Source organism: Desmodus rotundus, chromosome 3 (genome assembly GCF_022682495.2).
Source record: "Desmodus rotundus isolate HL8 chromosome 3, HLdesRot8A.1, whole genome shotgun sequence".
Taxonomy (NCBI): domain Eukaryota; kingdom Metazoa; phylum Chordata; class Mammalia; order Chiroptera; family Phyllostomidae; genus Desmodus; species Desmodus rotundus.
In genome coordinates, this window is record NC_071389.1 from 156,798,461 (window position 1) to 156,811,928 (window position 13,468).

A 13,468-nucleotide genomic window follows, 5' to 3' on the forward strand; every position below is an offset into this window, starting at 1 on the left:
TTTTGATAGGGTTACGTTGAATCTGTAGATTGCTTTGGGTAGTACTGACATTTTTAACTATATTAAGTCTTCCAGTCCATGATCATGAATATTTTTCCATTTATTTAAGTCTTTAATTTCTTTCAGCATTGCTTTATAGTTTTCAGTGTACAAGTCTTCCATATTCTTGTTTAGTATGATTCCTAAATATTTTATTCTTTTGATTTACTGTAAATGGAATTGTTTTCTTAATTCTTTTTGGGGGGTTGTTCATTATTAGTATATAGAAAAGCACCAACTGATGTTTAAATAAGACCCATGCATTATACTGATAAAAGATAAACACATCAAAAGGAGCAGAAACATGCTGTAATTCTCCAGAGCTCATGCTTAATCAGAATGGAGATAAACTGTATTAAACATCTTATACTATTCTAACAATAATTCTGAATTTAAAATTTTAAAAATGCTGACATTTCATATTCAGTGCTGTAGTGTAAGATTGAAGGTAAATTTCCATGTATCTTCCTATTGAGCTGAAGGTTTTTACTGCAAATAGAATTTGCTTTAGTCTAATTTTTTAGTCTGATTTTTTTTAGTCTAAAAAAAATCATACCCTGTAACTTACTCCACCAGAGATGAGACATACCAAAAAAGAATTATCTTTTGCAGCTGTCTGATTTGCTACACTCTCTTCCCCACGTATGTGGGTTTTGCCAGGTTCCCTTGTCAGTATTTTTACTCAAGCGAAACTCCCCATCACTGGAGATGTTCAACAGAGCTTGTGTATGGGGATTTCAATGGGACTGGAGGGGTGAATGGGAAGAATTTAAAGGAGTTTTACTTCTTTTGCTTTTGCTTTATTGAGATTATAGGAACTGAAAATGCTGGAAGACATGTGAAAGGTTTAGAGTTAAATGCAAGGACAAAATCAACAACATAAAAACACTGAAGTGAAAATTCTGGGCCAATAATTATATTGGACCTAGTCAAAATGGCTTTGCTGTAAGTTTAGAATATGCAATATGAATGGAAGGAAAAGCCCTAAGAAAAAGTTGTAACATTACTTTTAGAATCCCAACTGCCTAACACATTCCAGACAGAACTCTATGAAAAAATGAATTTGTGAGACTTCTTTCCTTCCGTCCGTCAATCAAAATACTTATTGAATCACTATTACATTCTCAACATCATGCTAGGCACTGAGGACACAAAACCAAAAATAAATATTCAATCCCTGCTTTCAAAGATCTCAGTATCTAGGCTGGTAGCGTGCAATGTGTGCCTAGGCAGAGTCCCCATTGCACTCAAGGTCAGGGGCAGGGTAGTAAGGAAGATGTCAAGAAAGGAAGAAGTCACCCCTGAGTGGAACCCTAAACATGTATAAGAAGTAGAGATTTCTATGATGTTTTGGGCATTGTGCTAGGTGTTCAGGCTACCAAGATTAATCAGAGAAAGTCAGAACATAGGAGGGGAAAAGCCATATAAAAACAATTTACAAAGTAGTAACATTAAATGTTACAAGATGGACATTTTATAAAGACAGGAACATTGAAAAAATAGAGAAGAACAAACTCAGTAGGTAAGGGGAACATAGCATAGCAATGGCGGCGCACAGGAACTAATGTCTGAGCTAAATTATGAAGTGTTTGCAGATATTCAGTAGGCAGGTAAGAAAGGGAGAAGGGCATTTCAGGCAAAAAAGAATAGTATAGCATTGAAACAAATATACAAAGTGCAACATGGAAGTCCAGCATGATTAGGATTCTGCATGTGGTTTAGTCTGGTTGAAACTGAAATGCAGGCTATGAAGCAAAAGGAAGGGTGGGAAGGGCAATACGATGAGAAAGGCAGGAAGAAATCATGTTATAAAGGAAGAAAGAAGACGGCAGTATTCTTATGTGGTTATTAACCTTCATATTTTTTTTCTGAAACATTTTGCTTTTTTAAAATTTGAGTGTTAAGAATTTTTCTTATTCATTTGTGAGAATGCTTGATACACTAAATATAATAACCTTCATCATTGGAAATACTTTTTAAAACTAGTCCTAATAGTTTTAGTCATCTTTAACTTATAGAAGTTTTAAAATCTGATAGAGTCAAATACATTGCATTTTTTTGGTAACTGATACCACTGTTTGTATGTTTGGAAAATCCAGGTAGAAGGTGATTAGAAAAAATATAAAAGGTAAAATGGGGGGAAGGGAGGAGAACTAAGGTAGATTCAAGATATATTTAGGGAATAGGATTAGTAATAGTATGTGAGAGACTCAGAGAGAAAGTCACTATCTTCACTATCTGGAGGACAAGATGACTCAGAGGACAACTTTTCAGAAAAGGAGCTTGAGATACAGGAGGAAAACTAGAAAAGCAATTTAAGCTTCAAGGGAGACAAGGTCCAAAAGGCATCAGCAGAACATTCCATATTTGCTCTCTCAAGGGTTAGTTAACTGTTTTTAGTTTCTATAGATCTACAAAATCCCGAGTTTTCTCTTGGTGAAGTCCATTAGAAAGTAACTTTTAAAAGTTCAGGTATTATTGTGAATGATAACTTTGACAGCTTCATTAAAATGCCAATTAACAAAATGAATTCACCCCTAATTCCACACAATTCAAATGATCAATTCATCCCCTCCCCCAATTCAAGAAACTGCTAAATTTTCTCTTTAGCAGATCTATTTTTTCCTCTAAATCAATATGGCCAGCAAGAAAATTAACCTAATAAAAAAGTTAAAGGAACACCTTTCGGTTGTTTGAACTTCTACTTTTTTGGCTTTTAGGACATCATGATGGCCTGACCTTGGCATAAGCTTTTGGACATATTCACAAAATTCCTAAGGAAAACAGTGATTAAAATATAGATATCTAATCTTATTACCTTCTATCTAAAAGCAAAATAATATAAATTCACTTTGGCTATGGAAAACAGGTTACTCACCTGCGACCACATTCTGAATATTTACCAATATTTTTTAATATTAAGGCAGCTGTTAGTCGGATGTGTTTAGTTATTGGTCCCTCTTTTTCATCCTTAGAAAGAAAAAGAAAAGGAAAAGAATAAGAAACTCAATCATACAGTGCTCACACCTTTACAGATAAGGCTTTCCAGGCTTGCTTACTGTGAAATCTCGAAAGACAAGGTTTCTTGATCCTCTCCTAAGAGCCATAAGGGCAGCACTGGGATGATTCACAATGGCCTTTTGTGCTCTAGGAGTTGAGCTCGTGCCTCCTACAGCTGGCTGCCTAAATTGATCAGAGACAGAAAACAGCCTGTTAACGTGATGCTGCGGACAGATGGACGATGACCTATCTGCCAACCCCCAGGGTGGTTACTTCGGAACTTTGGATGCAGGAGGAATAAAATCTCCCATGGTCCAGCATTAATATTTATTCTTTGTGTCAGCCTATAGGACTCTTAATATCAGATAAAATTTCAAGTGTTTTATTTTCCAGTTTATCAATTTTAAAGCAAACAGTAGTTGTTCCACTGTAATCCATCTTTAAAGTTACTGTGCTAGCAAACATGCAATCAAAATAAATACAACATAAGTCAAATGGAAAAGGACAAAAACCATACGATTGTACTTTTGTATGTGGGATATAAAAGAGAAAGCGACAAATGTACAACAGCAAGAACAAAAACACACTCAGAGACACAGACAACAGTGTGGTGGTTACCAGAGGGGAAGGGAGATGGGAGGAGGATGAAGAGGGTGAAGGGGGTTAAATATATGGTGACAGAAAGAAAGTAGACTTTGGGTGGTGAGCACACAGTGTAATATACAGATGATGTATTATAATGCTGTACACTTGAAACTTGTATGATGTTACCAACTATGTTACTCTGATTAATTTAATTTAAAATAACAATACAGTACCAAAGTTGTGGAGTTCACACCTCTGAATGTAACATGAAGACACATTCAAAAATAAATATTCAATCCCTGCTTTCAAAGATCTCAGTATCTTTGAAAAGAAGAAAAACCTGTCTACAATTTGAGCTGCAAATTATTTTGGCTAAACAGTAACTAAGACTAAAACAATATTACATAAGAATGTATTGATCCAGGTATAGGTCATCCAGGAAAAGATAGCCTAATCTGGTAATATGAAATTATGCTATACACTACACTTCAAACTATTTGTTATATAATCTTATTTTCCACCATTATTTAATAACTTTAATCAATCCTTTTCAGTATAGTTCTACTGTCCTTTATAAAACATGTAGAACGGAGGAATGGAATTTACCTAAACTTAAGATTCAAACTACTCTAGATCCCTTGGCCAGGCAGAAAAGTTGCATCAGTGTCTGCTGTATTCTGGTGAGGCAATGGTGGAAAGAACAGTGACTTGTTCTTGTTTCTGTGTGAGGAAACCCTATCTATTTCTGACACTGTAATAGCTATATGACTCTGAATATTTCAGTTGCCCCTCTGGGCTTCAGGTTTCACATCTGGAAAGTAGGAATACTTTTGGCACGTTTTACATAAGTAAACTAATTCTGAATATTAAATAAGTTAATTAGAAAAGCAATCTTTAATTTGTAAACCAGTTTATACCTATAATGTACATAGGTATCTACACAAAAGCAGATTTAAATTGTGACTAGATTTTTATGTGCAAGTGATTTTTAATTGATTTAACTGATATTGCAAATATCTCTTCCTACAAACGGGCAAAAGCGAACATATTCCAACATATTCTTATAAGCTATATATATGTATACAAATTAAATACACTAAAATTTATAGAAAAAGATATTTGGCAGAAAAATGACTTTCTGTTGACTGTAGGATAAAATTCAAACTTATGATTATTACTTATGAAACCCTCTGCTATTTACTTCTTGGACTTTGGGTTTCAGTTTGGATGTATTTTCTATCCAAAAGCCTTCTCTGGTCTCCTGGATTGTCTTAGGTGAGCTCTCACAGCATCTTGTGCGCATCTTCATTTTAGTGCCTTCACACTGCAGAGTAAGAATTACTTATACCTCTCACTGGATCTCCAGAAACCTAAGAATGGCAAAATGTACCGTGTTCATGTATACCTCATACTATACCTTAGTGTCTAGCACACAGTAGAGTTCATTAATAGAAACTCAATTAATAAAGTATGTAAATAGCTTCTGTGTTCTCATATTTCTAGTTGTCCTTCTAGACTATCAGTTCTGTGAAGTTATAGACTATGTCTTGTTCTCAGAATTATGTCTAGGTCAGCCCTGGCTAGTGTGGCTCAGTGGACTGAGTGCTGGTCTCCGAACCAAAGGGTTGCCAGTTCGATCCCCTGTCAGGGCACATGAGAGGCAACCGCACACTGATGTTTCTCTCTCTCTCCCCTTCTTCCCCGCTTCCCAATTATTTTTTGTCTAAAAATAAAATAAATAAAATCCTTAGGGGAAAAAAAAATTATGCCTGGGTCTGGCATAATGACCAGTACATCGCAGTATCTTTTTCTTTAAAAAAAATTTTTTTTTAATTCATTTGTTTTTAGAGAGAGGGGTGGGGAGGAAGAAGGAGAGAAACATCAATGTGTGGTTGCCTCCTGTGTGCCCCCTACTGGGGACCTGGCCTGTGACCCAGGCATGTGCCCTGACTGGGAATCAAACCAGCGACCCTTAGGTTTATAGGCTGCCGCTCAATCCCCTGAGCCACACCAAGCCAGGGCCTACAGTATCTTAATAAATGGTGATAAATACATTTTCACACTGTTGAGTTAAAAATATTATTCAGGTTACAGAATCTACAACTAAGGGCCTTAGAAACAAAATAGGAGATACTATGTAAACCTAATATGGAACTTACATGAATCTATAACCAACTCAGAACCTGACTAACTTCAAGTATGTGCTCATGAAGTAACAGGTAAATGTGACACACATACTCTAATACAGGACCTTGACATGACACTTACACCTCTTTCTAAGAAGTTGTTGTAAGAAGAAATCTCTTTGCCATTATCAAATACATGTTCAAAGGAGACATGTACATAATTCCAGTTAACAAAATATTTCTTATATACTATATGAAAAGCAATGCTTAGAGAATGGAAGCAATTTGAACAGGGTCACATAGCTGATTAATGGTTGAGAGTGGACCAGAAGCCAGGTTCCCAGTTTCCCACTACGCTAAGTTGACTTTCATTGTATATGCCTTGCCTGGTTTCCTGATATTTCTTTTTGTGCATACAACAGGAATTAAACTCATGTTCCTTACTTGGTAGAAGGTTTTTGACTTCCTGCTTGTCCTGGTTCATCTTGTTTTAATCCTGCAAGCAGGGCATCCTTTGAACAGTGCTTATCCTTTGTGAGAAAGAGGAAGTAAAAGAATATGCATCAAGACCTTTAATGCAAAAGAGTCACCGACCAGACAGTATTAAGAAAGTGTACCTGTAAGTGGGTAATAAAGGAAAACCTCTGTCGTTGAAAAGGCTCACAACCTTCCCACAGACACTGCCCTGGATACACATCTTTTCCTCCATGTTCAGTTGCTGCATGGTAGAAAACCTGGGAGGGTGTCTGAAACCACCTACAAAAAATAATAGTAGAAATTTTCTGACACTTTTCTACTAAAAGTAGAAAACTTGCTCTTTTTATATAAAAGCTCCAGATCAATATACAGAAATATTAAGCAAAATAATGCAAGCAAGTCTCAAGTTCATTTCAAAGAATATTTTGAAACAAACTTTTCTGCATATAATTTCCACATTAAATCACTCAACTGTACTGAACACTTTTGGTAATTTGTTTCCCATTTAATATGTTTTATTCTCAATTCCCTACCTTCAATGGAGGTCAGTTAAGAATCTCTTAAAAGTAAATGAAATATCATTTTAAAACACAATAGAACATTATTTTATAAATAACTATCATACTGTACTGCACTGTTAGAAGCTGCTCAAGCATTTACTAGATTTTATATTATATAAAATAAATTCTAGCATATACAATCTAACAATCTAAATGCTAAACATTTTGGTAAGTCTGGCTTTTTAGATGAATTCACATTTTGAATGCTTGTCCATGTCAAAGAAGTCCTGTCTCCCTTTTCTCCAGTATCATAGCCTACTCACTTATATACTCTGGGGTTTTAACAATACAAATGTCTGAGTAGGTAAGTGGCCAAGTACACAAATTTGAAGAACCTCAGATACTACTGTCTGTTATTAATTAGAATATGTAGCAATGAGAAAGAATACTGGAATCCAGTCAGCAAAGAATACACTGAAAGGCCTCAATTACAAACTAGTAACTCAAATATTTGTACAATAATATCTTTAAAGTTTACGAGAGATCTTCCTTAAATTTTAATCAAGAGTAAATACTGAACTTAAAAGATGTCAAAAATCATTGTAGATTATATATTTCATACCATTCATATTTGTATACATAAATACCTACCAAAAGTTTATTATGAAACTATCATAGACTGGATGAATTAATATTTTTTAAATGACCACAGTACCCAAAACAATCTACAAATTCAACACAATCCCTGTAAATTCCAACGGCATTTTCCACAGAAATAGAATAAATAATCTTAAAATTTGTATGGAACCATAAAAGACTCCAAAGAGCCATAGCAATCTTGGGAAAGGACAGAAGTGCAGGCATCATGCTTCCTGATTTCAAACTATATAAACAAAGGTATAGGAATTAAACACTATGGTATTGGCTTAAAAACAGATACACAGATCAATGGGACAGAACAGAGACCCCAGAAATAAACCTATGTATTGTCAGTTAATTACAACAAATGAGCCAAGAATATACAATGAGAAAAGAATATTCTTCTTAATAAATGGTGTTGGAAAAACTGGATAGCCACATATAAAATAATGAAAACAGGACCATACTCTTATACCATACAAAAATTAAAAACAGGTATACTTTTTACATACAGTATCTATGATGCTATAATATTTTTTGTGTGTGCTTTTAAAATTTTCTGTTTATTTATTTTTAGAGAGGGAGAAGGGAGGGACAAAGAGAGGGAGAGAAACATCAATGTGTGGTTGCTTCTTGCATGCCCCCCAACGGGGACCCAGCCCTCAACTCAGGCATGTGCCCTGCCTGGGAATCAAACCTGCAATCCTTTGGTTCACAGGTCTGCATTCAATCCACTGAGACACACCAACCAGGGCATCTTTTTTCTTTTTTTAAAAAAAATAATGCTAGCAAATTTCTGAGAATAAGCATTGGTATATAATTCTCCTTATTCTGCGCATAGTTTCTAAAGTCTGTTAGTAAACTACAGCCTAGATTCACATCCTAGGAAGTTCTTTTCCCAAATATTTTAAATAACACTGAATGTACTTTAACAAAATCTGGCAAGTTTGTCTCATGATACAGAACTTTTGTATGGGGTACCATCTTTAAGCATCCTTTGGTACCCAGTGTTTGAAAAAAGAACTCTGCCATCAACTAAAGAAGAAACTATGGGTTGTCTACACACACACACACACACACACACACACACACACACACACAGCTGATCAGTAGTTAAAGCCCAAGGAGTATATACTTCTCAAACTAATGCTAACAAAAAATATTACATGAAATTAATCTCAGGTTTATAAAAGCTTATTAGTTCAAATTCTAAGTATAATATATTAGCAAAATACCCAGTGATTCTAAAGCTTTTACATAAAATCGTTTATAAATGTAAAAAAAGTAGATGATAGACTGCTATTTTGACAGTTGAAAATGCAAGATGCCAATAAGGTATGCCAGCAAATAACTGCTGACTACAGAATCAAGGTAGTTAATCTTCATTCATTTAATTCACTCAATAATAAATATTAATTAAAAGCCTTTTATGTACCAGACATTGTGCTGTGTGATAAAACATCCACAGGGCAAAGCATCAACCCTCTGAAGATATCTTCTGGTTTTATGACCACAAAACTCAGACAAAAGATGCTATTAAGTGATTTCAATGTTATTCTCCTACTGCCACATAATCCAAGCTGTTTAATCAATCTAACTTCTGATTAATTTCAGCTTAACCTGGCAACTTCACTAGTATTAAACAGTCACTGATGAAGGCCCACTATCATAAATTACAAATTTCCACTCTGGATATCTTACTTACAAAAATTTACCAATTATCAGGATGGCAGTTTTATATATCACTCAACTAGTCTTTAGATATTTCTTTACATTAAAATAAAATATATACAATTGCCATCAATTTCAATTAAATATTTCAATTTTAAAATTTATTTAAACTGACTATCTTATTTCTGAAATATCAGTAACTAGAAAAAAATTAAAAATTTACCATGAATTTTGTGATACTTCTCAAAAAAAGAGACTCACCTTTACTGAGAATATAAATGCTAGCTACCTGTAAGTTTTTATTCATTTGTGCCATATAGTAAGGTTGACGTCTGCTGTTTTTTCCTGTTACTTCCTACCAGACTAACCATCATTCAAACCATATCCTGGCACAGAAATATGATTCAGGTTTGTATAGAAGAAGTAATAAGCCCTTATGTTAGAATCTTTAGGACCAATTACAACTATATATGGTTCAGTAGAAATCCATTGGTTTGATCCTCAATATCACTTCAATAGATTTCTAGCTGGTCAGGGAAACAGTGATTTTATTAGTACAGAAAAAGTCCCTGATTCCTACACAGAACAGCCTTCCACATTGGAAATGTCTGTGTAGAATAATTTTGAGATACTCTAAATTCCCAGTATGACCTTTAATGATTCAATTCTAAATATAAACACAATGTAGATTATGTTCTCCCAAAGGGAAAAAGTTTCATCTTTTCTGTAGCAGCTATTTACAAGGCATTGATAAAGAGCAACATATTCTTTGAAAATGGCTTTCAAATGTCTTTTATAGCAGCAGAACCCTCTTTTCAAACAAAATATGACTTAACCCTATACAGAAAGCAAAAAACAGAGATACTACAGGTAAGCTAGAGGGCCTCCATGAAACTTCCCTTTTATCCTGACACTGCTTATTCAAAGAAGACTGTAGCCAAGAAATATAGTACTAAAAACAATGAATATAAATTTTGGCTACCCAAGGGCACTGAGTCCACTCGTCCAATTTCACAGAATTAAAACAAACAAAAAACATTTCATATATATTCTGTATTACAGGAAATATTTTGGGTCCCTTAAAAAAAAAAAAGAGAAAACATAATCATCCATTTTTATATATTTCAATTACAAACTAAGTTAGTAGCATGCTGACAATTTACAAGTAAGAATAAAGATAACAATGAGGACCTCCCGCCCAGTTTTAGATCAGACACATAAAGAGCCTGAAAGCTGTCCCTCCTATCCTCAGAAAAAGCTGAACGAACTGAAAGTTAACAACTCTTTATAAATTATCACAGAAATGAGGTCACAAGGCAAACTGCCTCACTGAAAACTGGAGAGTTGAATACAGGGAATCACAAATAACTGCTAGAGTTAATACTGGTAGAAATACTTAATTGATGGAATGATGGAGACCTAGTATGTTCTGAGTTTGACTTCTAGAATTCTACCAGGTTCTCATAGTGAAGAATAGAGAAAAACTACCTAGCACTTACGGCAGGGGGAGGGAGAAAATAATCATTAAAAAACATGATGTTCTTTTCTGCTTAATAAAGGCCTGCCCTCAAGGGAAATTACTTTACCAGAACCTTACCAGACCGAGGGTAAGAGCAATTAGTTAACTCCAGCCCCATCCTGACTCCCTGGCTCATACAGGAAATAAATAAATAAATAATAAAGAAAGAAAGAAAGGCTAAGAAACTCTCAAAGTCACAGCCCTTATTCAAGCCCACTAGAACAGTGGCACTTAATCATGAGATTCTAGAAAGTTTCCCCTTCCCAATACCTTATCACCGCATCAGCAGGGCTTCAGTATAACAATGGATTACAATAGAGAGAGCTATAAGATACACTTTAAAAAGGAGTTTCAAAGGGAACCCAAAGACAACAGAGGGCAAGAAGCAGCATTAGAGGAAACCGAAGCCTCTGCCACCTACAGCGACAGCAAACTTTAAACACAGCATAACTCCTAGCCAGATAAACATAAAGCCTCACACTAAAGGTCTATTTACCTCATTTCCTATTAACTGATAAACATTTCCAGCTTTCAACAAAAACTTACAGGAAATGCTAAATGTAAAATGCAGAAACACAGCAACAAAGGTAGAATCTGAAGAGACAAAACAAGCACTCAGCCAGACACAAGTATGGCAGAGATTTCGGAATTATCACACTCGGAATTTAAAATAGTTATGATCAATATGCAAGAAGAGAAGGCTATTATAGGCAGAGAAGTGTAGACACTAACAATCAAAGGAAATGCTGGGAATGAAAAAGACTGTAACAGAAATAAAGAATGCCTTTGATGAGATCATCAGCAGACTGGACATGGCTAAGGAAAGAACTTGTAAGCTCAAAAATAATGTCTCTAGAAACTTCCTAAACTGAAGAACAAAGAGAAAAAAGAATGAAAAAAGGAGCAGAATATCCCAAAACTATGAGACAATTACAAAAAAGTGCAGCATATAAATAATGGAAGTAGAAAAAGAGAAGAAAGAGAAAAAACAGGAGAAATAGTTGAAGAATGGCTGAGAATTCTCCAAAAATTAACAACACACCAAACCACAGATCTGGGAAACTCAGAGAACACTAAATATAATAAATGTAAAACCAAAAATCAATACCTAGCCATATCATATTCAAACTGCTAAAAATAAAAGACAAAATATCTTGAAAGAAACTAGAGGAAAAACACACCTTACTGATAGAAGAGAAAGGGTAAGATTATATTGTTGTCTCTTAAGAAACCCTGTAAGCAAGAAGAGAAGAGTGAAATATTTAAATGTTGAAAGAAAAAGATCCACCAATCTAGAATTTTGGGTCCACAAATTACCTTTCAAAAGTGAAAGAGAAATAAAGACTTTCTGAGACAAACAAAAAACTTAGAGCGTCTGCACAGTAGATTTGTCTTAAGTGTGTCAGAGAAGGAAAAAATGGAAATAAAATACAGTGTTTTATTTTTCTTACTCTTAATTGATCTAATAAGTAAATGTTCAAAATAAGAGCAACAGTGTATTTGGTGATTATAGCTTTTGGATAACTAAAATAAATGACAATAATGGCATAAGGGGTCCTAGGGATATCTGTACCACCCATTAAATGATATATTGTTGTTTAAAAGTGGACTTACATTAGCTTTAAATATGTATTTCAAACTCTAGAACAACCATAAAAAGTATAATTTATATGCTAACATAGAAAAGAAAAACATATAAAGTACTCAATGCAAAACAGTATGGGAAGACAAAGGAAGCAAAAAACAAGTAAAATAAATAGAAAGATATTTACAAATATGGTATTTATGCAACTGCATCAATAATCGTTTTAATTTGAGTGAATTAAAAAACCCAACTATGTGTGATTAAATATAAAGACAGACAGCTTAAAAGTAAAGGGATGGTGAAAGATATACCATGCTAACAATAATATACCTAGAGTTACTATGTTCTTTCAGACAAAGCAGACTCAGTGTAAGGATATCATGAGGGATAAAGAGGAATACCACATAATGATAAAGAGTCAATTCTTCACAAAGACAGACAATTCTTAAGGAATAGGCTCCTAACAGAAAGCATCAAAATCTGAGGCAAAATCTGAAAGAACTGCAAGGAGAAATAAAGAAACATTACACTTAAAGCTTTACCACAACTGTATCAGTAGGTGACAGATCTAGCAGGCAAAAAATCGGATAGAGTTGCACTGAATAGCACCATGAATCAACTGGATCTAACTGACATTTATATAATACTTCCAACAGCAGCAGAAATCACATTCTTTTTATGCTCACATGGAACATTCACCAAGAGAGACCACATTTTGGGGTACAGAACACACATTAACAAATTTAAAAGAATAAAAATCACATAAAGTACAAAGGTCTGCCCAGGCAAAGTCCCGCCACTGTTCATATAGAGAGAATGGCTTGTGCAATATTGACGTAAGACAGCAGTCACAGAGAGTAGACTGGAATGCACATGTGCGAACAATGATGACTTCACTGTACTAGTCAGTGGTGGCAGTAGATGCTGTTGAGTGAGCATGTGTACTGTGTGGCCATCCCATTCAAAATGACTGAGCAAAATTCTGCGTTAAGCTTGAACATTCCTCCACGGAAACTATTTGAGGATTCAGAAGGCCACAGCTATGGGCAAACTGGTGATTGGCAGCTTCATCATGACAACGAGCCCACTGGTGCATCACACCTTGTGCAGTATTTTGGTGAAACATCGAATCTTTTGATCTGGCTGGTATGGCTCAGTGGATTGGACATTGGCCTGAAAACCAAAAGGTTACCAGTTTGATTCCCGGTCAGGACAAATGCCTGGGTTGTGGGCCAGGTCCCCAGTTAGGGGTGTGTTAGAGGTAACTGATAGATGTTTCTCTTGTACATCAATGTTTATTTCCCTCTCTTTCTCCCTCCTTTCCTCT

General features: G+C 34.9%; 1 protein-coding gene across 2 annotated transcripts in view; it reads right to left on the reverse strand.

Annotated features, from left to right (window-relative positions):
• The window catches only part of ARID2 (AT-rich interaction domain 2), a 159,342-nt gene that overhangs the window by 14,111 nt on the left and 131,763 nt on the right, over positions 1-13,468 (reverse strand). For both annotated transcript variants that reach the window (XM_024575616.3, XM_045184298.2), the window contains 4 exons: positions 6,368-6,506; positions 6,195-6,280; positions 3,099-3,222; positions 2,918-3,009 (listed from right to left, as the gene is read on the reverse strand). In XM_024575616.3, coding sequence (XP_024431384.1) covers positions 2,918-3,009; positions 3,099-3,222; positions 6,195-6,280; positions 6,368-6,506 — 441 coding nt within the window. The remainder of the gene's footprint in view (positions 1-2,917; positions 3,010-3,098; positions 3,223-6,194; positions 6,281-6,367; positions 6,507-13,468) is intronic.